Below are 24655 nucleotides of genomic sequence, written 5' to 3' on the forward strand. Positions count from 1 at the left end.
AATGTCTGGAGAAGATTCAAATTTGCAAATTTTGTGATTCTGTTTGTTGTAGGTTGTTTGCCTGCTCCTCCTTCACTTTAAGTCATCAGTACTTCAGTAACAGCTGGTGTGTTGTTTGACTGACAGATATGACTCCTCGCTGCTTTGTTTACTTCCAGCACACATAAGGTTAATCGGGATTGACAAGCGAAGGCTAGTTGCGCATGCGCAGGAGGCGCTGATAGAGGAAACAGCCGGGGAGTAGTCAAACAGTCCACGACCAGAGAGAAAGAGAGGGGAAAACCGAGAGAAGACCGAGAACTCGGGTCCAGCTGGGGTTCCGCCCTCTCAAAACAATTATGCTCGTCTGGCCGCCGTCGCTTCCTCTCAGGTGTCCGCTTCCCGGTCGCTGAATGGCGCTGGTTACCGTGCAGCGTTCACCGACCCCCAGCACCAGCTCCAGCCCCTGTGTTTCGGTAAGAGCCGCGTTTCTTGAACCCTCCTCCACTACCGCTTCCACCGGCATCAAAACTTAATCTCTGTGCTGTCGAAGGCGACTTGCGGCTTCATTTCCGCTGTCTTTTTGTCGGCTGCTCACTGTCATCAAGTGCCTTGCCTTTGTACTCCTGCGCATGCGTGAAATATAGCCGCTCATCATTTTTAGTTACCCTGTCAGCGTCGCTGTTAACATGCTTTAAAAATGTTGTGTCCTCGCTGTCCACAGAGACAGCACCATTAGCTGGTGAGGAAATGGCAGTTTCCCCTTCTGTTTTAATGGTTTTAGCTGTTTACACGGTCCCGTTGTGCACATTTCCGCCTGTGTAAAGGTTCAGCTGGCAGTTAGCTACTTTACAATGTGAGAAAAATTCCCAGCGTCCATCGTCTGTGTTGTGAATAATACCTGAACTTCCCCATTCATCTATGTGGGGATAAATTACACAGCTAGCTCTTGGTTTCGGTTTGTAGTTCCACCATTGCACTTTAACACGCTACCAATCAGTATTTCATGCACCTCCGGTTCTAATAAGCACCTTGTGGCACACATGTATGCGGTTATTTACACCTACAAGGCTGCTGTGTGCTGCCTTGTTATGTAAACCAGGTTGTGGACGCGTGTCTTTCTCTTTGTCTCTTGTTGTCTGTCTCCTCCCCAGACTGTCTGTCGGTCTACATATTTCCTACCTGCCTGTCTTCCTGTGTGTGTGTGTGTGCGTGTGTGTGTGTGTGTGTGTGTGTGGTGAAGGCAGAAGTGTGGCCATGCAAAGCAGAGCAGCAGGTGTTTTCTCCTGCTGCTGTTGTCTCAGCTCACCTGTACTGGTTTCTACAGAAGCAGGGGACCCCACCAGACACTCAGACATAGACTGAGGAAGTGATGTACAAGCAGACACTCTCGGTTCACCATTCAAATGTTATTCTCTGTCTCATACACACATCTGCATGTACTTCCTGTGTCAGTGCTGCAGAGTCTACTGTCAACAGCATCGTCTTCTTCAGAGTGGAGCAATTAGTGTGATTGTATTTCGCCTAAGAGGTGCTTTCAGGGCACATACCTATTCCAAGTATTTGTCTACAAGGAGAACAATTACTGATAATTGGAACCAGTATTCATTTGCAGTGTACATTTAATTCTTGACATCATATTTTATAATAACATAAACTCCACCACAAAACTTCATTGAATGCCTTTGTTTGTTTATGTTTTAGATATGGATGTCCCAATCAAGTTTTTTGTCATTTAATATTGAGTATCTGACAATACAGACTTCCAAACTGATAGTATTTTCCTAGAAAGTACAGTTAAACAGTGCACACTTTAAGGACACTAAAGTTATTAGATCCAATTTACAGCTGAATAGGTCTGCGCTGCGTTTAGAAAAGATGGCTTGTATACAAGCTGTTCCTTCATATGGTTTTTACTTTACAAAATAACAAAGTAAACAAACTCATCATAATTCTATTTCGTTCAGCACTGTAAGTAAACAAACTAAAATATTTTCATAAATACCTCATATTACAATTCCATTTAGTGCTGCAGTAAAACTAAAACACCCAAAATGAGTATTACAATCACAATTCTACTTCAAAACTTTAACTCTCACAGTCACAACAAATAAAAATAACAATTTTGACAATAATTAGTCAAATCCTATTATGTCATAAATATTTATATATCCTTTACTTCTAAGTGCTGGGTGAATAGGTTATGTTAGCGTGTCTAACTTCTTTATGGGTTTAGGGCCGAACAAGAAAGTGGCATATTATCAAAATCGCAATATGTCCAAATGTAAAATGTGTCACAAAATGCCTCTACGAGTGAAGCATTGTGGTACTATAGTGATGATCTGGCCTAATAATCAGATTCTCCAGACGTAAGGGAACATTCTTGTTGGTTTAGACCACAGCAAAAATCACATCATTACATGAGGAAAATCGAAAAACGATAATGTGATTCCCACTAAAATCATGACTCATTTTGCAAAAGGGACGAAATAAGCAGATTACAGGGTATTTTTTTCTAACATAGCAAATTAGATACTGTAAATGACAAAAATTATTTGAAACTTGTGATTATAAGGTTTAATTTGTAGGTTTGCATTGAAATATTTCAGGTGCCACTCAAAGAGATTTTAGCCAGCGCTAAAACAAATTTACCAGTGCTAACAAATTATCAGAAATAACAGGGGAAATACATAGATTTCTGTCAAACTAGGTAACACAGACTCATTGCCTTCACTGTATGTGGACTGATCATGCTAATTGTCATGCATAGTCAACTCCTAAAGGTCTATTTGGAGCCAGGAAAAATCCTGTGTATGTGGATATAAATGCAACAGGCTGACATATTTGTGTAACTAAAGACTATATATTGGCATCTTGCATTAAAGGAAGAAAAAAATCCTCGTAAGCCCTAAAAAACATGGAGTACATTAAGGCAAAACTGTGTCAGCTGTCTCCTTCCTAGATTAGATTACATTAATTGTGCATGAAAATGCTTTTCTACCCCCAGCTGTGTCCCAAATCCCAAACTGCAGTTCAGTTATCTATTTTACCAAGAATGACAGTCACAAACAGTCACAAGGTATTGTGGGCTTGAAGGCAACCGTATTCTTCACACCCTTTGTTTTCTCAGTGCAAAACAGGTTCTGTGAGTAGGCATAATAATAACAGTCTTGTTGTGTACAAACACATTTTTGGTGATTTGTTCTGACTGTCATCCAGAACAACTTTAAAATATGTAAAAAAGAAATTTTACATGCCATTGAGGAATCAGCAGCAAGGAGCGTAAGGCTCTAAAGCAATGCAATGATTAGCTACAATTTCTGTCTTTTGAATGATTATGTAAGTTATGGATGTGGTCGTAAACCAGCCACTCTTTCATCACTCCCAGAGTATGAGCTGTAAAAGTCAAGGAAGAAGATATGCATATGTGTAATTTAGCAAGGTGAGGCAGTCTGGGGTGGTGAAGGATGTGAAGGGTTTTCTAAATGAAATATGCTTTTAAGTTGTAACCTGGAGTAACACACATGCTCTGGTAACAAATTGTACAGATACTCTTCTGGTTTCCTGTCTAGTTATCATGTGATGTGTGTGAAGTCTCTCATGACATGCCTGCTAGCTGTTTTCCCCTCATCATATTTACTTGAACCTTATGTTGAACATGTCTGATGAGGGTGTTTGCAGGGAAAATAGATATACACACACTTAGACACCTTTGTTTGGCCTTTAGGGAAAAAAATTTTATGTTGGTGGCACAGACTGGTCTCCACTCCTACAGGTCTCTGCCCAGACTGCATGCTCAGGCTTCACATTTCCATAAGCTTTGGAAAAATCTCAAATTTCCATATGCAAAATCTTGTTTTCTCATCTAAGCAAAGGTTGGGTGATGTATCAAAACATAGGACTCACTAACATGGAACAACAAGTTAAACCTCATCTCATTTGGTCAACTGAAATATAAAATCACTATATAGTTCATATACAAGTTCATAAATTTTTTTTGTGAAATATCCCTTTACTCATTCTCAGTTGTCATGTACAGTGATGTTACTTGTGTTTATTTGAAACTTGATTATTCATTAGAATTATAATTCACCATAATGTGCATAAGAAGTCAGGGTGTTTGAATGTCATTGTCTCAGAAAAACCTGCCAATTACACAATTTTCATGCATTCGGACTTGTTACGCAGGACCACAGCAAAGCCATTTACTGTTGAAAATGTATTTTATTAAGAGTATGAGTGGTGCAGAGATTTATACATTGCTTCTGGCATCACATACTTTACATGAGATGCTTGTCGTTTTACTAGATCTGTTTTAAATATTTCTCTGAGAGCCCACAATGGAAACCTGCTTTGGATACTGTCTGAGAGCAGCTGAGCACCGCCCATTTCAGTTGTTGCACTGAACTGAATCTGCAACAGTGTCATAAGACCTGGCAGTAAATTCTTATATCCATGCTGTTTTGTACTTGTCTTTAACAGTCCGTAGTCCCAAACTTATCAGTGTTTTATTGACTTACATTAGCGATGCACATTAAATACTACATCACTTTTTATTTTTAACTATCACGAATAAGAAAAAATACTTTCATCTGATTTTTCTTTTATATTGTCCATTGTCGATCAGATCAAACCCACTGGTGGCAGCCTTGCGTGACTTCATCTTTTGTCTGTGCTCACTGTGGCCTATCATCATCCTGTAATCCACTTCTTCCTTTTATGACGCTGTTAATGTTTTTGTAATGTCATTAAGGCTAGTTAAGCCTACACACAGCGTAAACAAGATGAGTGCCAGGCATTAAAAGATACGTGTCAGGCGTTTATCCCCCACTGAGCGCTCACTGAATCATGTCAAAGCAAGCTTTATATTCCAAAACTCTCTGATTTACATTTTTCTTTTTGTGCTTCCGTGTCTCCCAGCTTATTTTTGTGTGTGAATGTGTTATTCTCCGACCAGCCACACCTTAAAAACAGACTGAGGTCATTTTCCTGGAGAGTGTGTAAATTGAGTTGAAGCTGAACTCTGCTCTCTCTCCTGTCTCTCTGCACCATTGCTCTCTGCTCAGGCCGGGCTGAATGCTAAGTTGGAAGCTACTTGTACTTTTAATGTGTGTGCGTGCGTCTGTGCGTGTGTTTGTGAATAGGGGAATACACAAGCTACTCTTTGTTGCCCAGCATTGGACAGTTGGATTCAATTCCTTCTCAAATGTCTTTCAGTATTTGTTTGGTATAATTGCTGGCTCAATTCAGTTTTGCTGAATTATTTTTTGTTAGGAGCCCTCTGATTTGCCACAGTAGTGATAGTGACTTTTGTTCTTAGGGTAATTTTTGGCATGTTCACCCATTATTAGATAGATACAGTGGGGAGAGATAGGAAATGCAGGGAAAAAGAGCAGTGGAATAACATGAAACTCAGGTCGAGGCTGGTCAGGAATCAAACCACTCCGTTATAATGCTGCCAATAATTTCCTTTGTCTGTTGCTCAGCATCATAATATTCATCTCATACTGCAATGTTCAAACTATATATGTTATTGCCGTTACTATTTACAATTGTCTGTCTTCATCAATATTACTGATGCTTTTGGGCTCTTACTGGGCAAAATATTAACTATTTCCTTGTACAGAAAACAAAAAGAGCGAAAAAAGAAAGCTCTGAGATAAATGTTTTATTATGACTGATAAAGGCTTGTCTGTTACATTTTAACATCTTTAACAAATTGATGTAAATGAAGTGATAAAATAATTAGAAAAACACATTGAAATAGACATTATTTTTAATAAATTGTTGTAATACATCAACATTAAAATTAGTGTTGTGCTCCATATTCTTCTCACTAAATGTATTTATCTCATTTTCTCTCCATAGGAGTCCGGTAGTGGGGAGGATGACCGCCGCTCCCAGCCTCGGAGGTAGGATATTGACAGATGTCGTATCAGATAAAGCTCCTACATCTTTTGCCTCTTTGAGCTCAGCATCTTAAAAATGTAGTGTAGCTTTGAGACCATACACCAGGAGTTTGTTTCACAGTGACTTTGTAATGGAAATGTAAAGCCAGGCCAAGTAAACGAGGAGACACTGTGATTATCATGCCAAAAACCACTTCAGAACACAGGACATGTTATGTTGCTGCCCCTGACCTCTGACCTGACCTGACCTAGACCAGCAGGGGAGAAAATAGGCTTTGCCTGAAGAGGCAGATAACGATTATGCATTACTTATATCTGCCACTGCAGGACTCCCTTCGTGTACTGCTGTGTCTTGATAAAAAGGTGCTCTGCTACTGTTGTGTGCCTTCCGTTGTTGCATCTAAGTTGGAAATCTGGTTTATCCTGTTTGACTCAACCATGCTTGCACCTGGCGTTAGTCCACCGGTGATCAGCAATTTCCTTTCACTGCTGTATTTATTTCTTCTACATGATACTAATGAACAGTCTTACATTTTCCTTTGTTATATTTGGCCCTTGAATAACAAGTGAAATCCTGAAATCCTCTCATGTATGGGATAATTAATGGTGTTTCACTGGCTGTCCATTAGAGGGCAGCAGCATCTGCGTGATGCCGGTTTGGGTATGTGGGTCACAGGGGAGCTTCACTGCTGATCCAGGGGCAGATTGGTAACCACTCCCAAACTCAGAGCGTCTCTGTGTCTGTCTGGTCATTGGAGCTCTGTGCCATCCAACTGAGAGGACTGTCTGTATTTGTGCAGCTGGGAGTGTAATCTACTCTCACATACTGAGGCTGTGTGTGTGTGTGTGTCTGCGTACAGAGATAGGTACATTATCAGATGTCTCTTTGAGTTTGAGTATATTATTAGAAATGTCTTGTTTTGAAGTCCAAGGATTATTTGATCAATGAAATTTATGCTCTCCTTTTGTACAGTCATTCACATGAAGTTGAGAAGAAATCAGAGCTCTTGTGATGTTTGATTTGACTTCATGCTGATCCACCCTCTTGTTGAATATGTAACACTGTGACCTTGTTACTTGTGCAGACATGCCATTATGTAATTTTTGTTTTTTTCAGTGGAGCACATATAAAAATATGAAGTTCCTGGTGAGGAGCTGGGTCTTGTCTTGACTTCAGAATAGCCTCAAACCTTCATGACCTGCTTTTATAACCAGTGTGGAGCTCTGTATATAATACTGGAGGAAGGAGCCTGTAAAAGCCTATAGTTCTCTAAAAGATGAGGGGAAATTTTGACTGTACTTTCGGTTCACTTCTCACAGTAAAGGTTTGTTCAGGTAATATTTCTAGAGGTCATGGTCAAATATTTTTATTAATATGTTGTCACTTGTTTCCATCTGAACTTTGGGGCATTGTTAGATATTAAGACCAGCACATGCTGTTCATTATTGTTTTGGGTAGTTGGTCAGTTTTTTTTCTAGAGTGGAACTTTATTTCAAGTCATTGTTTAGTGTGTCATATACTTTTGCATTCATCTGGCTAGACAACTGTATATACAGCATTGATACCAAGCTTTGCAAATACTGTAGTTCTTACAACAGTACCCAGATGACAATTCTCTTTGTTCCTCATGAATTTGTATCTTGTCTAATAAAATAGTCACATATTTATCAAGCAGTATTCTGACTTAACACCTTCCATACATTGGCTAAAGAAAGCCATCCATTAGCTGTATGAACAAATACACTAATGACTTACTGATGTACACCAGAAAAGACATATCGTGTAGGAATAAGTGAAATTCTTCACTCATAACCATAAGTTAGGCAAAGAATAATAGGAATACTTTTAAATACTATTCAGTCTAGTACACAACTGCTGTAAGCAGTAGGCCTTCCCCCACGCCTTCTTCACTCACATTGTCAGAGCTGGAAATAGAGGATAAAGGTTATATGACTAACATCACATTCTTCAAAAATGTAAGCAATGTTTTTAACAGCTGAAATCTAAATACGCACCTCATACAACAATATTGTACTGCTAGGGTAATTTATGATATATGGGTTTTGCTAGTCACCCCAAATTACATTTAACTGGACACATTTATGTAACAGCCCATAATTTTTTGACAAATACGTAGCCTATATCCAGAGGTAAGTTTAAGATCAGGTTTAAGTCATAGCTGCAGTGTTAGGTAGTAGAAACCTGGTGGTTTCAGGTGTGTTGGCAAAGAGATGAAAAACGATTCAGTAAAAGTCAGCCTGTTACACACAGTTAATAGCTCCCAAATCCTAGGAGCAGGTTTCTTTTCACCAACACCGCTGACGTCTGTTGCCTGTCATGCCATAGAAGTCAGCAGAGCTCTTTCCTGACATCGGTACCTTCGTGACATTCATTGAGGAAAACGACTTTGGTGATGCAGTGTGTCTGCCTGCGTAAGCAAGGCCCACTGCAGCGCTGCTGATTAAAGTCAGTGACATCAGCAGGATAGTGACATCAGCGAAAGCAGCAACATCATTGGCCGACCTACAGAGGAGAAATTAGAGGAAGGATAAGGGAGTTTAATATGATCCTACAATTGCGGACTATTTCTGATCTTTTCTACTCTTCATAATACTTTAGTTAGATGAGGAAAATGTAAAATTATTTGTCTTAATGAGAAGGACATTGGTTTTTTTTGTTGTCTTGCTACACATTTGCTTTCACCTTACAGTTTCATTTTGTGCTTTTAAGCCTCCACAATAAATCTTTTTCATTCACTCTGTTATTATCCAATGTATGTGATCTGTTATATGCAATATGGCAGATTGTTTAGACTGTAAATACTCAGATCGACTTTGTTTTGTGTGTAATACATACAAGGCTTCACTGCTCATGAAGTAGATGGTGATCAATAGTCCACGCTTGTGCTTCAAATAAATACTGAATGGGCCTTGGTTGAGCTGTATTTGACTTAGTTTATGTTTTGTGATCCCAAAGGTGACTGTCTGTGTGTTTGTATACATGGAAACATAAGAGCAGCAGAAGAGTGTCTGGTGTCTGTCTGCACATAAAAACCACATCCTGGCCTTCACTGCTTGTCATTGAATGGTGTGAATTTCAGCAGTCAAAAGAAAGAACAGTCAGTTGGAACTTGATAGATGGGTCCAACAACACACACGTAAACATGTGGGTTGCTGTGAGAGTCCACACCTCCCTGAGACGGTATTATAGCGTATGCCTGTTATTTCAGAAATAACAGAGATGAAAGTGATCATGAAAGGAGTCAATTAAGCGAGAAAGTCAGTCAGAGTAGGAGAAAGCAACCTCATGACATGTAAGGAGAGCTGTGGTGGGAGAATAGAACAGGAGTCTGATGTGTTGATTGAGTAAATGTCAGATTAAGTAGCTGATATTGACGATAAAGGCCTCCTCATGAGTATTTAAGTCTCATTAGTGTAACTTTAGTGCACTTCTGTTGTGTATCCATGTTTCAGTTAAGGTTTCTGCTTAATGCTTGACTGTATTGTGATACAGTTTAGTGTTTATACATGGATTGTGCACAACGTTAAAACCACGGACAGCCTAAGTGATTACATTATTGATTACAACATCTGATTACAATACAATGTTCTGCTAGGAAACCTTGGTTGCTGGCATACAGCACTCTAACCCTAACCCCAACCCAGTTTAAGAAACACAACAAAATAAGAGGTGTGTTGAAACAAGTCTGATCCAAAAAGACCCCACCCCACAACTCACAGGACCCAAAGGATCTGCTGCCAATGCCCCCGTTGCCAGACACTGTTGGATACCCTCAGAGAAAAGAAGGACCTACACATTATTAGGCAGGTGGATTTAACATTGAAGACGATCAGGGTACAAGCTTTGATATGTTAAACCACTTGTTTCTGCGACTTATAAATATGCAATTTTCAGCTTGTAAAGATCCGTGAAAGAAGGTCAAAACCTCAAACATCCTAGAGCTGATCAGCCCACTTCATCTTGTACTAAATTATGCCACCTGGCTATTTCATCAAGTGTCAGAGACAGCCTAAATGTACAAAACATCTCGCACAGCTTAGACACATTTACAGGGTGCCACAGATAGACCTCAGAGAAAAAAGCACTACACTGCAGTGGCTGTTTATCCTGGGATATGAATCGGCAGTCAGGTGGTGTCCACGTAGTTACCCTCAGTTTGTAACCTATCCTACAAATTGAAACCACGAGGGATCGACAAGCAGCGCAACCAAGCCTAAGGTCAAGTTTCTCCTCAGGTCATGGGTTGGCTGCTGTGTCCTTTTGGATTTCTCAATCTTTTTTCCACTGTCATGGTGTTGTTGTTGTTGTTGTGCTGTTGCTGGAAGCACTTTCAGTGTCGGGTGTTGCTGACACTGGTGAGAATTTTGTCTAAAGGCTACAAACCTAGAGTTGGTTACACAACTTTGTCACCCTTCCTCCAGCAACAGAGTTGACAAATGCCATCAGTGTGTGTGACCCACCCTGTTCAAAGGATGCCCCTATGGATATGGTATGTGGGGTAATTAATAGGCAATCATGGGAGGTGTTGTCAGGGAATATTTCTGATGCTCTTGTTACCCTGAGAAGAGAGAAAACTGTCGGAAGGGAGAGGTGTTACTGACAAAAAATATGTGAGCCTATGACCAGAAAACCCTTGAAGTTTGTGTGTTGGTTTGTAGCGGCTGATCAGTCACTGAGAGTAAAACTAGCTTTTTTCAGTTGGCTTTCTAAAGTAAGGGGTTCAAGGATTACTTAGTTTTATCAGGCTGTCAGGCTGGGAAGTTGCAAACTGTTAAGTAAATTGATTTCAATAGGGCAATTAGGTTGCACCGGAACTGTTGAATACAATATATGAGTTTGGGTGGCCAGACTGGGATAGAAAGGGAGAAGTAAAAGAGCATATCAACAATAGAGCGTACTAGTATTGTGACTAATAAGATCACAGGCTTCTCAAGCAAAAATTTTCAAGGCTTTACTTTTGTTCATTGGTGAACTTGAGTCTAAATGTGATGTATAATGGCGTTACTGCTTTTCTTTTTTGTTTGTCTGCATCTTGACAAAGGTTAAAATAAAAGGATAAAGGATGTCCTGGAGGTCTTTAGGTTAACTTTCAACTGTCAAGTAAATATAATTAGATATGTTTAGATATCCTGGAAATAATACAGGCAGTTCAACAGTGATTTCTAACAGTGGTTCATGTGATTTTTTTTTTGTGTTTATATACCACACTGCTGTTCCACTGGACTTTATTTGGGTTTGGTGTGGTCTGGTGTGTAAAATGCTTGGAACAATTACGAAAATGATTGTCCAGGCTACTTTCTTAGGTGTTTCAGACTATGGGGATGTTATTTATGTGTTTACTGTCTCCTCCACACTTCAATAACTTGACTCTTTTTGTTTAAATTGCATTTCCAAGTCACTGTCCAGTACATGTCACTGTGTACTTTATGATCTGGTCTCTTGGTCTTCATTAAGCTTCAGGAGAGTGCAGTATTGGTATATTTTTATTTTTAAAACATTATTGGGTAAACTCTCTTCTTACTTGTGTACTCTTCTGTCACTTGTCTATAGCTGTTATGGTTTTTGTTTATCGAAATGGCTGCTCTACAGGGTGCCCAGGATTTCCTCTGAACTTTCCATGTCTTATTTTTACACCGTTTTCATAGAATAATCTTCAGGACACACTACAGCTTACTGATTTTGTCTCCCTGGGGAGTTCAGTTTTTTTGTTTTGTATAGTTTCAGTTCACATCATAAGCCACACCAAGAGACTTTGTGCTGTAATGTGATAGGTTCCACTCTTCTTCTACAGCTGTATAGCAGGTTTCACTCTTTTTTCTTTTTCTTCTTCTTCTACGGGATAAGCTTGTAAAATTATACAGAGAAACCAAACAAATCCCAAGCTTCCTTTGGATTTTATTTGAGTAAGCAGTTCAAAGTGCTCAAAGCCTCATATTAAGAGTAACTGAAGAGTGCAATTAGTATTCCTAAGCTGAATTTTATGTATATTTATATTTACTTTTGTATCATGTCTATTGTTGTCATAATGCTTGATTTTATATTTTTTTGGAAGTTTATAATTGGATGCCTTCTTGGCCGGGTCTTACTGGAAAAAGGCCTTTTAATTGAGGTCTGGCTGACAATAGTGATAGTGGTGTTGGACACACCAATAGCAATGAGAAAGTTGTTCAATAAAATGTGTGCAGTCATAACAGCACATAACAAAAGAGCAAAGTTTAGTTGCAGGAACAAACACAAAGCATGCTTTATCCCTAGTTTGTAAACAGCCTGTCGTATCCCTTAATAATGGAGCCTCGTCACCTCCGGTCAGGCAGATCTCCTGAAGAAATTCATCTGTTGCATCTTATTGATGTTTCTCACTGAGGGCAGTTTACCTCAAAGTAAATTTTACTTGCTTTCTTTATTAAATATATACCAATGTGAGATCATTCCCGTGCGAATAGGGCTTATAGGCGGTTTATTATTTTTTTTATTTGTGGAAAATTTATTGTCAACATTAAAATTAGTACCTGTGTGACTTCTTTTTTTTTTTAAAGATTTCACTGGAAATTGGAAATAAGCTGACTCTCTACATAGGTCATTAAAATGATCAGATTTAGATACTGATATGGACTGGTAGATCAATTTTATCATTTTGTCATTTTTTTAGCTATACCACCCAGTCCCAATTTAAACTAATACATTTTGGAACCGATGTGACCACCAGAATTTAGTCACATAAACGTATTCTTTGAGTGCCAGTAATGTGTTTTCCTTTACATTCCTAGACTTATGAAAATTCAAAATAAAACATTTTAGCACAATAGTTTGCGTTAAAATTCCTCGATATGGCGCTAATAATCCGTCATACGGTCCTCACAGACTGTCGTTTTCTGGATTGGACCGTGTGCGTCTCCTCCCCTTCAGCTTCAGGATTTACCGCAGCCTGCTGCAGAAGCGCTGAGCAGATGTTGGAGGCACCTGCTCTGCGACAGCATGTGTTAAATATGTCACTTATCTCTGCAGCTTCTCAGTAATTCACTCTTAATTTGCATCGCGTTGGCGGATAATTTACTGACAATGTCGTGATTTGTACCGCAAGCAAACCTTACACCAGAGCTTCTGCGTTTCCACAACTACCTGAGCACCGCGCAGTGATCTCCTCCGCACCTCGACAGCGGCTATCGGTGACTGCAGCCCGCTTCTGAGCGCCCTGTTCCCGCCGCCGCAGCAGCAGCGATGCCTCCCGGTGTTGTTACCGCCCCACGGAGCTCGTCGGCCGGCTGCTTCTGCGCCTGCTGCGGCGTGAAGCTGAGACCTTATTTCACCGATAACTCCGTGATCTCTCAGGGGGAAATTTATCAGCTGTAAGTGGACTTAATGTACTATGTAGAAATAAATATCAACATGAGAGGCAGTAACATGTAGAGGCAGTTTAATAGTGAGATGCATGAAGTAGACTGCAGCTGCTGCAGTCTGATTCAGACACTCACTTACTTAGACAATGCACTTATATTCTGTCATGTGGTCATTTATTCTGCACTTAAACGCGTGGTTACAGTGGTCTGGTATGACAAAGACTTGTGTTTTTTCCACGATGACTTAAAGGGAAGGATGTGACAGCACAGAAGCAGTGGCTGTGAGAAGAGGTTTCCTTCCCTTTGCTCCATGAGAAATGTCTGCCAGATGCTTCACTCGCCTGCTCACAGGCACTCCCCTCCGCCCACCTTTATTTTTCATTGTAGCTGTGCTTCAGATGAATCTTGAGGGGGCACAGGAGGAAGGCACACGATGTACCGTAGTGGGTCAGGTGGTGTGATTAATTTGTCATAGTGTATTCTGAGACCAAATGTTAGGAGAGACACTTGCATTTAGTGGAAATGTATGTTTGATCAACCATGTCGGTACATAGTTTGTCTACATTTACCTATTATTAGCACGTATACAAGACACCTCTGTGGTGTTTGTGTGACATCCTGGCACACAACAGCATATAAATCAAAAAACAGGAATCTTGCCTGTTTGTGGTATTTATTCTTAAAAAAGAATGTGCAAATAAGACTTGGTTTTTACAATCTCTGTCCAGTTTTTCCATTTGTCAGTGTTGCAACTGGAATGAACTTGGAGCTGAAGACTTTAAGTAGGATACAGCTGTGTTTGCTTGAATCAAAAATATATATGAAAAAAATCCATTTTTTTTGTTGTGTTTTTCTTACAGATTTCAGAGGCCTTTTAGATGTCTGTCGATGTGGTGTCACAAATTCTTATCCTACATTCTTCTAAGTTAGCAGTGTTAATTTAAAAGTCACCTTTGTGAAGCTACAGATTGCTTCATTGTCACTTCTGTGATTACTGACGTCCATTCCAGGTTTATTCTTCTTTGCCTCTGTTCCTCTTCTCCTTCATCCTCACAGCAGATGGTGTCACGATGCAACCTCCTGCCTCTGATGGCCCTTTCTTAGCTTTGGCCTATATATATATCACTTCCCTCCATAAGGACTAGTGACTCAGTCGGTGATCACTAGTGTTTGTGATGACTCTTTTTTCACTCATTATCACAAAACACAGTGAGAATCTCACTGTGATGTCAGTTTAATCCCAGATTCAGAAACATTAGAGAAATGTGAAAATTAAAGGAATGCACTGGTCATTTTAAGTCTGTTACATAAGTCTATTGTTCGGAGAGCAGTAGTGCCAAGTCGCTTAGCTGGAAGCTGCCAGTTCCATGCTGGTAGTTGTTCACTTACATGCCATAAAGTACTGAAGTTCCAGCCAAAGTCAGTGAAGTTGTCCTTTGTACAGAGATGAACATTGCAAGTATCCCTGCTGGTTTGGGAAAGTTCATCTGAAGGTTAAATCAGCGAATTGTTTGGTTTGTTTTTCTTGCTGTGTAACTCAATGCGTCTTTGTTTGTTGTTCCTCTGTCATTTTATGAACTTGTCCATTTCAGTTAAGCCAACATGTAATTGGAGCCAGCTGGTTTCTGCTGCACGTTGCACAGTCAAGTGTCTTGAGCTCATAATGACACATAAGTCTTTCCATTATTGTTTTGTTTAAGATGTTTGTTCAGGCGGTCGGTGGGGATTTCCTGAGAAAACAGAAAGTTAAATCGCCGTTTTTGAAACAAATTAAACTTTTAGATAATAAAATCCCTCTTAATATTCAGATGGTTCATGCTGGAGAACAAAAATGTCTGCTTTTGACAGTTCTACAGGGAATAAAAAAAACACAACAGTGTTTACTTTGACATGTCACCACAGTGATGACAACACATAAAGTTAGTGTAGAGTATAAATAATCAGGCATCCAGCTTACAAATATCAATTGCAGCTGGGGCTCTGAACATTTTCAACTGTTCCCAACACTCAATATGATGCTTTTATGTAGCTTGTTCTGACTAGTGGTCCAAAACCAAAAAAATATTGAGTCTACTGTCATGTAGGACAGAAAAGCACAAAATCTGCACCTTTTGAGAAGCTGCACTTGAAGAATGCTTGGCAGTTTTACATGAAATTTACTGAAATATTTAGCAGATTATCAAAAGATTTGCTGATTATCTGTCAATTAACCAATTAATTTAGTTACAGTCTAATGTAGAGGTTTTGGTTGTTGAAGTGACAGGTCACTGAAAGCTGTAACTGAAGTCTTGATGTTGATTGATTCCTTGTTGCTCACTGTATTTTTCTTTTTTCAATCTTTTGCGCAGCATCAGTGAAAGTTTCCTGACAGTTAAAGGAGCTGCTCTCTTCTTACCTCGAGGAAATGGCTCCTCCCCGTCTTCTGCCTCTCGCTTCTCCCAGCTGCGCAGTAAACATGCAGGTGAGGTTAAATGCCCTCAGGAACAATGATTAGTATTTTGCTAAATACGGTGTCATGCATGCACCGCTGCAGTTCTTCACACTGACCAAAGTTATTCCTCTCATCTTACCAGGAGACATCCAGCAACATCTGCAAACCATGTTCACTCTCCTCAGACCAGAGGACAACATCAAACTGGTGGGTCCACATCACAAGGCAAATACTCAAACAAAATCAAGTTTTGTGGTTTTCAATCAACTGTCAAGACATCAGCTGTGTTTTCTTTTTTCTAATTCCAGGCGGTTCGTTTGGAGAGCGCCCATCCTCAGGTCACCCGTTACATGGTGGTGGTCTCAACTAATGGTCGTCAGGACACGGAGGAGAGCGTGGTGCTGGGGATGGATTTTAGTCCGGTCGATAGGTGAGACGGTGACACAAACACGCTTAAATGCGTCTGAAGTTTTGAGGCTGTACTTAAAGTTGTAACATGAAGATTTTTTTCCCTCCCAGCTCATGTTCTGTAGGGCTGGTGTTGCCCTTATGGAGTGACACCTTGATACATCTGGATGGAGATGGGTATGAATATTTCCAACATGCTTTATCCGCACAGCGCACCAGTCTGCTAAGATAGCTGACAGAATCATTTTTAATTTAACCTCCGACTGTGCTTTCTCTCTTCTTCCTCTCAGAGGTTTCAGTGTGTCAACCGATACCAGAGTCCATGTGTTCAAGCCCGTTTCTGTGCAAGCCATGTGGTGAGTCACACTGTGGATATTTGTGTATTGACTTATGCTGTTCATCTTGGTATCTCATTTATGCAAGTGTTTTTCTATCTCTGTCCTTCTTCAGTTTTAAATCTTACTTTTGTCTCTCACTCACAGGTCGGCCCTCCAGTCACTGCATAAAGCGTGCGAGGTGGCTCGTTGTCACAACTACTTTCCAGGCAGCTTGTTCCTCACCTGGGTCAGTTACTATCAAAGCAGAGTCTCTTCTGATCAGGCCCGCATCAACGAGTGGAACGCAATGCAGGATGTGCAGTCACACCGTGCCGATTCGCCTGTACTCTTCTCTGATGTGTAAGTATCCAGATGGTATGGACTTTGTTTTTCACTTTTTATTCACTCACTACCATGTTTTTTCACATTTCTTTCTTTACAATAAGCCCATGATTATCTGTAGAAAACTGAAAAGCATGAAAATATTAGAAGACAAACTGTAAAAGTTGGAATCCTTGGGTAATACACATAGTGCTATAAAGTGGTTTGGTTCAATGTACGTATGCTTCATATCATGTTTGTAATAATGATGTTTTTTCAGACCGACAGAAAGAGAGCTGACAGAGCGTCAAATCAAAAGCAGTTTGAGGGAAATCATGATGCAGAAAGATCTGGAGAATGTCACCTGCAAAGAAGTGAGTCACTGCTTCAGATGCTGATTTGAACATCACTGAAGTTTCTAAACATTCAGTCAATGTTTGCAAGGAACTGGGTCCCTAACCGGGTCCTTAATTTCCTTTTTTAGTCATCAGTGTCAACTTAAAAGTCCTGTGTTTTAGGTTTAGCTTGTGTGTGTTGCTCCTGACTGTAGTGTTTTCTGTAGATCCGAACAGAGCTAGAAATGCACATGACATGCAACCTGCGAGAGTTCAAGGAGTTCATCGACAATGAGATGATTGTCATTCTGGGCCAGATGGACAGTCCGACCGAGATCTTTGATCACGTCTTCTTGGTAGGTTTAACTCGGAGTACCGCTACTGCATTTGGCACCAAAGAAAAGAAAGTATCTGATGATTTACCCCCACTTTTGTACATGAGAGTTACTTCATGTCTGTAGAGCCTGACTAAGTATTCAATAGTCTTGTGTAATTCTGAGTTCCTCCCAATTTTAAGGTACTTTGTTCTTGTTTGCTTTGGAGTGCACTCTGGATGTCAGGCATGTCTTGCCACTGGATTTTAGCATTATGAAAAGCTCAGTGGAAGGCTATGAACAAGTCTGAGGATTGCTTTTGTTTCCTACAGGGATCTGAGTGGAATGCATCCAATTTGGAGGAGTTGCAGAAGAGTGGGTAAGAAGGAGAACAACACAACCCTCTACACAGTACAAAGTGTGGTGTAGTTAGTAAGAACATGAAGTATTCATATGAGAAAACCCTAAGATTATTTTTTTGGAATTAAATGTCAGGTGTTAAAATATTTTTCAGTTTCAGCAACTACAGATCCAATCACCTCTCTCATCCTCTTCTAATCTCATCGCACAGAGTTCAGTACATCCTGAATGTAACGAGGGAGATTGATAACTTCTTCCCTGGCGTGTTTGAGTATCACAACATCCGTGTTTACGACGAGGAGGCCACTGACCTGCTGGCCTATTGGAATGATACCTACAAGTTTATATCCAGAGCCAAGTAAGTTTCAGACTCCTGCATCAGTGGTCTGCTCTCCTTGTTAGGGAAAAGTATTCTTTGTTTTTGCCGTTTCTGTCTGATCTCATTGGGGGTTTTTTGTTAGTTTTTTTAGAAGTTAGCTCCTCTGAAAACCATGACTCAGTCAAACCATCTGCCTCACAGAACTCTTAACTCGATTCCGTATATCTTCACCAGGAAAGCTGGGTCCAAGTGCCTGGTGCACTGTAAAATGGGCATAAGTCGCTCTGCAGCCACAGTGATTGCATATGCCATGAAAGAGTATGGATGGGATTTGAAAAAAGCCTTTGATTACGTCAAGGAGCGTCGAACTGTGACCAAACCCAACCCATCTTTTATGAGACAGCTGGAGGAATATCAGGGAATACTCCTGGCCAGGTACCTACACGCAAGTGTATTTTATATCAGTTTTTAGAGATAGCTTGATGTTGACACTGCATATTCTGTATGAGGACATGGAGCATGAATTGCACTCATTTGGTGTGGTGATTCTGGCTCCCTTATCAGTTCAGAGTTTGGTGATAGTCCTTTCTAGGTTCATCACTGCTAATAGCTGCTTTCCTATTACACATGATCATTGATCAGTTGATAATGAAAAATGCTGTAAAATTGTATTTCATTTCAGCATTATATTTATTTGTGAAACAATACGTGTAACACACTAACCTAATATATGGTTTCTCTACAGAAAAAAAAAAGTTACTTTTCTTTTTCTTGTGTTTATTCTAACCCGGATGTCACCTTCTTCCACAGCAAGCAGAGGCACAACAAACTGTGGCGTTCTCACTCCGATAGTGATCTGTCTGAGCACCATGAGCCACTGTCTAAATCCTACGCCCAGCCCCACAGCCTGGGTCGCTCAGACCCTCACAACCAGGCGAGCAGCACATCTGGTCCCTCTGTGAAAGAACTGCTGGAATCACTGGGAACTTCAGCCAGCGCTGTCAAAGCATCACACTCCACTAGCCAGCCTGATACTGGTATCAGGTCCAATCAGTTTGGCTCTTCTTCCCTTGAGGGGGTGGCGGCTCTATCAGGTGATGCTGAAGCTCGAAGCCCTAAGGCTGCCTCTCATTCTGCCGTAGCCCAGAGTAGCCAGCCGCACCCCCCTCGTCCTCACTCCACAGGTGGTTCTGTGTCTTTATCTCCCCCTCTCTCCAATGGCTTATGTGACTCTGCGGAGCAGCGCTCATCACCTCCTGTCTCCCAGCCAAGGGCTGCCACTGTGGTGCCTGAGCCTCAAAAGACAGATGTGGTGACCGTTGCACAAAGCGTTTTGGTTAGACAACCTCACCCGCCTCCATCTCTGCACCACATCCCCCCCTCTCCTGCTTCATTCCCTACTCCGGCCTGCACGGATGACGGGGTTATCAAACCAGCGTCGTCCTGCTCTGTGTTAAAACCAATGTTAGTGTCAGTGCCTGAGCCCATGACTACACAAACACCAAGCACACAACAGGCTGGACCCTCTCCATCTGCACCAGTGCTGGTCAAAAAACCAGACTGTGATCCACAGACATGTGGATCATCTTTGGATGGTTTAGCCCCCCATCCTTCCTCCAATAATGATTTTATCAGCTATCCCAGTGCCATTCCACATGACAATGTGATGTTGTTTGGCCACAGCGCAGATCACATTAATTTTTTCAGTGCCAGGGAAAAGTTCAAGGGAATGAGTCAAGATGGTAAAAGTCACTGTGCTGCAGGACAGCAGTCACCCCTAGTGAAGAGCTGTGGCAAAGAAGCCCCACCTCAAGAGTTCTCCACTTGTGAAAGAAAGGTGAGTGTTGTTTATTGCAAACCTTAAAACACTAGTGCAAACTTAAATCCATTGTAACACCACAATTATTGTAGAAGTTTTAGGCCTCGTAAAATCCCTTCTTAGGCTTCTTTCATGCTCTGACAATTATCTCAGTTTGTGAGTTTGCAATGGAGTTACAAGTATGGGTGTTACAATGTTTTTCAAGGTTATGGCAATGTGGAATGTAACATAGATTGTCGAAATTTTTTTTTTTAGAACATATATGATTTTTGGAGGTATTCAGAAGTGCAGTGACCCCAGAGGAGTTAAATTTTGTCTCAGATTATTATCTTCATTTGGTTAAATTGGCCTGTGTTGTCTTGAGTGTAAGAACGCCACCTAGTGACCGATAAGTAGAGTACTTTATGCCAAATATCTGACATGTGAATCAGTTTTACTTGACTATGTTTTGAATAACTTTATGGTATATTGACACTTTTATTTGGCATTTAAACACAATTATCTTATATATGTCCCTCTTTTCTTGATAGGAAATCCATGTCCCTGTGCAGGTCACAGGACTGAAGCCCACAGAGGCGTCACCTCTCGACCTTCCTAGCCAACCAGAACCTCAAGGCCCCCATGACCAGGAAGTGAGGAAGTCGAGACAGGAAATGGAGGTTAGAGATGTTTCCTCACAGAAGGAAGCAGAGAATGTAAAAGAGGAAGCAAAACACAAAGAGGAGGAAGAAGGGGCTCCTGCTCGTCTCTACAGTGACTGGACAAGGGGGTCCGTTCGACGTGTCACGCAACAGCTGGAGCAAAGAATGAAACACGAGACTCCTTCACCTTCATCTTCTCCGCCATCCCTCTCCGGCAGCACCTCCTATGCTCAGCGGCGTCCTCATAGCATCCATGTTGCAACAATCTCAAATCCCCAGGATGCATCCGTTTGCTCGCAAGTGTCAGTGACTGGCACTGTGCACGAAGAGCAGGAGGAGGAAAATGGAAAGTTAAGGCCAGTTAAAAGGGAGAATGCTAATGTAGTAGAGATGGGGGCGCCAGGAAATAATGACAAAAGCACAAAAGGACACAAAGTCCAGCCTGCTGATAATAGACTGCTCTCTACCTCGTCTTTCCACCACTCTGCCCAGTCTCCCTTTGCCTCTGTGAACTTCCTGTGTTTGGAGGGCGTGACCGAGCTCGAGTCAGGCACAGACTGGGACTGTTCAATAGAGGGACCCCACAGTGACTTTATCATGAGGGAAACGTGGGAGACTTTGTGTGAGCTGGGTGCCTTCTTGCAGCAGGTGAGCATGGGTGGAAGCGGCACGGCCAGGCGAGCGGACCAGGCTTTTGGCGCCACTCAGAAGCGAGGTAGCAGCATCCAGAAGAGGGTTAGAGAGATGGAAGCCAGGATTCGCCAGGCAGGGCTGACCCCTCCATCCCTGATGAAGCGTTCAGCCTCTCTGGCCAAACTGGGCTGCTTGGAGCTGCTCGCCAATGACCTGAGTGAGTGGGAGCTCAGCCGCTCCACAGCCGCTCCGCCCTTAGCACAACCACCAGTCCACACAGTTAGTGATGAATCCAAGAAGCAGCGGGTTCACAACTGTCCTTCCTCAGCCAGCCAGCAATCAGAAATCATTGAGATCAGCGCAAAGAGGCTTTCAGAACCTGAAGAAACCTCACCAGGAACAAACCGGAGCCCGCAGAGAGGAAACGTCACAAACTCTGCCCAGGATTCTCTACATTCGCCTGCGCCAACGCTTATGACAGCAAGGCAACAATATGGAAGGACTCACCCTTTGAGGCGGCTTAAAAAAAGAACTGTTAGCACCCTTTACCACACCATGTAACCCTCATTGTGTGTGTGTGTCTGTGTGTGTGAGAGAGAGAGAGAGAAAGGGATCATGCACCTAGAAATGGAAAATAAGTGCAGATGTAAAACTTATTCAGCAAAACAAACCAATGCCTCTTGCCTTAAAGGATATGTTTAGTAGTTTCTCTACATTTTTCCCTACAGATCCACCAAGAGCCTCTGTGAAATCTGTGATGTGCGATACCAGCGTCAGTGCAAGAACAGTGACAAGGCTATGAAGGGTCTAGAAATTCATTTAAAAAGCAACAAATCAATCATTCGGATGTTAATTTGCCTGAGCCTCAGTCTTTACGTCATTGCTGGTTTCTCCTTTTATCTACTTGATATTTACTTGACTGGTTGGTGGGTGGAATTGTTCGACCTGATGTTATATAGAATGTAGCCTCCGTTTTCCTCTTCTCCTGCTTTCATGTTTGTTCATTCACATTTTTTTAGTTATGCTGGAAAGAAAAAGCTGCAGCTGTTCTTCTGGTACAATCCTGACAGGTAAATGAATCTGCTCAAAATCACATCAACACAAACTGGCAGATTTGGTTCAAAATGATCAAAAATTTTTGGCAAAACTTTGTACCAAAATTAAAATAGGACTAATCAAAGCTGGTTCTAAACAAACAAGATCTCAGGTTGAACCACAGACATCATAGATTAGCATTTTCCTTCAAAGAATGGTATATCCAGAGCTGTTGATAGGATTTGGAAATAATTGCATAGTTGTACGCCAGTTTATTGGACCAGAAACAGAAGAGGCGTGCTGGATTTTTTTGTTTTATTTTGACTACACAATACCTCAGTAAGTCGACCAAATCTGACCTGCACAAACGTCAGGTTCTGGGTTCCTGGAATGTGTGTCTCAGTCAGAATCAATTTTAACTTCATCACTTGGTAAACTGATGTAAACTTGTCTCCATCATGTCCTTTCACAGTTCTGATGCCACTCAAACTAGATTTTTTTTAAATGTATGTATTACTGTGTGGGAGAAAGGGTAGGTTAGGGAGATTGGGAGTTAAAGGCAGAGTGTATATTTGTGGGTTTTCTGCTCTATTCTCTTTGGGATGTAAAGGTCTGTGTTGTTGTGAGTGTTGACATTTTAGGAACTGTAAATGTTTTTATATCTGATTTGTGTCTGTGTGGGAGTGCGACTGTGTAGCATAACTTTACCATGTGGGTGTGTACTTTTTTCTTTCTTTTTTTAATTGATCGTTATCTCTTTTGTACACTTTTTAGGAGTATACCTGTGACTGGCAAGTGAAGCTTCTCTGCAGTCTATCAGAAATGTCTGTACAGGGACGTCTGTCATACATGCACTTTACTCCCTTTTTAATTTTAAATGTGGCTTTTTTTTTTTTTAATGTGTGTTTGCTACTTTGGGGGAGCATGCTTAGGTAGTAGCAGCTGTTGGGTATGTGTGTGTACTGTCAAAAACTTTTAGTTTTCTTTTATTTTAAACTGTCAGTGTAAATATTCTTTTATATCATGTGCTTCAACTGTGACCATTAAACAATGGAAATTATGAAGAGTTAGTTTTACTGAGTCTTTACAGTAACATCAGGCCTTGATATCAGCAGAAGACCATGTCAGTGTGGATTAAGTTTTTACATTCTAGTTATGTTCTTGATGTTGTTTAACAATTATTGTTTCATTTTGTCCAGAAAACAATAATCAAAAACTCTGAAAAGTCCATCATAGTTTCCCAGTCCTATGTGGCACAACTAGATGAAAAATCCTTGTTTAGTGACTGATTTCTCCATTTTAATTAACAATATATTCATTTCAGTATTCTGCATACATATAAAGGTGTCAGTGGAGCACATTCTTTGGGAATGTGTAAGCTGTCCCTTATTTCTCCTTTTGATTAATTTGCTTCACAACATGCTGTGACCTCAACATGAGCTGAGTTTCTTTCTTGGGTTGTGGGAAAGTTACAAGCTTGATAAGAGCAACAAAAAAGACAGTTTGAGGAAAAGTTCTGAACCAAAAAATTAACTTCCCAGAAATAATGCCCCCTGTTGGTTTTATTGTCTCTGGAACACATTGTCAATACTTTCTAGTGCTTATAAACGGTTGTTTTGTCGAAAGCTTTTCTCTCGATTGTGAACAAACCGCAGGTCAAGCCTGTTTGTACATTTATAAGACGTCACAAACTAAATTTTACACACACTTGTGAAAACAGTGTATATCATGCCAGTTTTCAGTGACTCCTGTAACTCTTAATTCTCTGTGATGGAATCATTGAAACATACAATATTTGTCGTAAAAATACAAAAGTGAACGTTTAATTCTTCCATTGATTTATCATAGTTTTTTTCTGGAAATTAACAAAATCCGCTGCATATATTCAAATTGTTTATCTGAAGTCTTGTAGAAAATTACACATTCTGTGGTAAATTGAATATAGAAAACAAAACTAGAAATGAGAGTTAAAAATCCATTAGCAAGCTTTTTCAGTATATTTTTCACAATATATGGAGGCAGTAAATGCATCTTTAATTTATGCCTTTAAAATCCAACGTGAATTCTTTTAGACAATGTTCTTTGTTGTTGCTGTGAACATGATAGCAGAGTGTAAGGTGTGATTTCTTAACTCATTTCTGACAAACACAGTGAGCAGAGAAAACTAAGTGCAGCCATTCAGCCCAGCCTGTACAGTGTGATTTCTGCTATTTTGGTCTTCTGGGTTCTTGTTAGTCAGACATTTTGCTGTCACCACCTACAATATTCACTCCTGGACTCCACAGTGATTCTAGTAAGTCGCAAGCAGCAACTGAAGCCATTAATACCTTCCATGTACGCTAGCAGTCAAAGGATTTGGACACACCTTCTCATTTAATGGCTTTTATTTAATTATTTTATATGTTGTAGATTAATACAGAAGACATCCAAGCTATAAAAGAATACATATGGAATTATGTTGTAAACAAAAAAAGT

The 24655-nt window shown here is 40.7% G+C and overlaps 1 protein-coding gene across 2 annotated transcripts; it reads left to right on the forward strand.

The window, feature by feature from the left end:
- Window positions 1–213: 213 nt before the first annotated feature.
- On the forward strand, window positions 214–23240 carry ssh2b (slingshot protein phosphatase 2b). Of its 2 annotated transcripts, XM_023299130.3 has the most exons (15): window positions 214–455; window positions 5848–5891; window positions 15596–15708; window positions 15821–15885; window positions 15987–16108; window positions 16198–16263; window positions 16377–16442; window positions 16569–16763; window positions 17005–17098; window positions 17287–17415; window positions 17706–17752; window positions 17945–18091; window positions 18287–18487; window positions 18863–19889; window positions 20402–23240. In XM_023299130.3, the coding sequence occupies exons 1-15, from the start codon at window positions 393–395 to the stop codon at window positions 21704–21706; spliced, it is 3684 nt and encodes a 1227-aa protein (XP_023154898.2). In that variant the 5' UTR covers window positions 214–392; the 3' UTR covers window positions 21707–23240. The 2 variants fall into 2 exon arrangements, with proteins under 2 accessions (XP_023154898.2, XP_023154896.2); XM_023299128.3 differs by lacking the exons at window positions 214–455; window positions 5848–5891 and adding an exon at window positions 12846–13256.
- The last annotated feature ends 1415 nt before the right edge of the window (window positions 23241–24655 follow it).

Source organism: Amphiprion ocellaris, chromosome 14 (genome assembly GCF_022539595.1).
Source record: "Amphiprion ocellaris isolate individual 3 ecotype Okinawa chromosome 14, ASM2253959v1, whole genome shotgun sequence".
Lineage (NCBI taxonomy): Eukaryota > Metazoa > Chordata > Actinopteri > Pomacentridae > Amphiprion > Amphiprion ocellaris.

Excerpts from the sequence above, each read along its gene's own strand:
- ssh2b (XM_023299128.3), top strand. The coding sequence starts at position 13,129 with ATGCCTCCCGGTGTTGTTACCGCCCCACGGAGCTCGTCGGCCGGCTGC. Across the intron at positions 15,709-15,820 it reads GCTGCGCAGTAAACATGCAG|GAGACATCCAGCAACATCTG; the intron begins GTGAGGTTAAAT and ends TCATCTTACCAG. Across the intron at positions 15,886-15,986 it reads CAGAGGACAACATCAAACTG|GCGGTTCGTTTGGAGAGCGC; the intron begins GTGGGTCCACAT and ends TTCTAATTCCAG.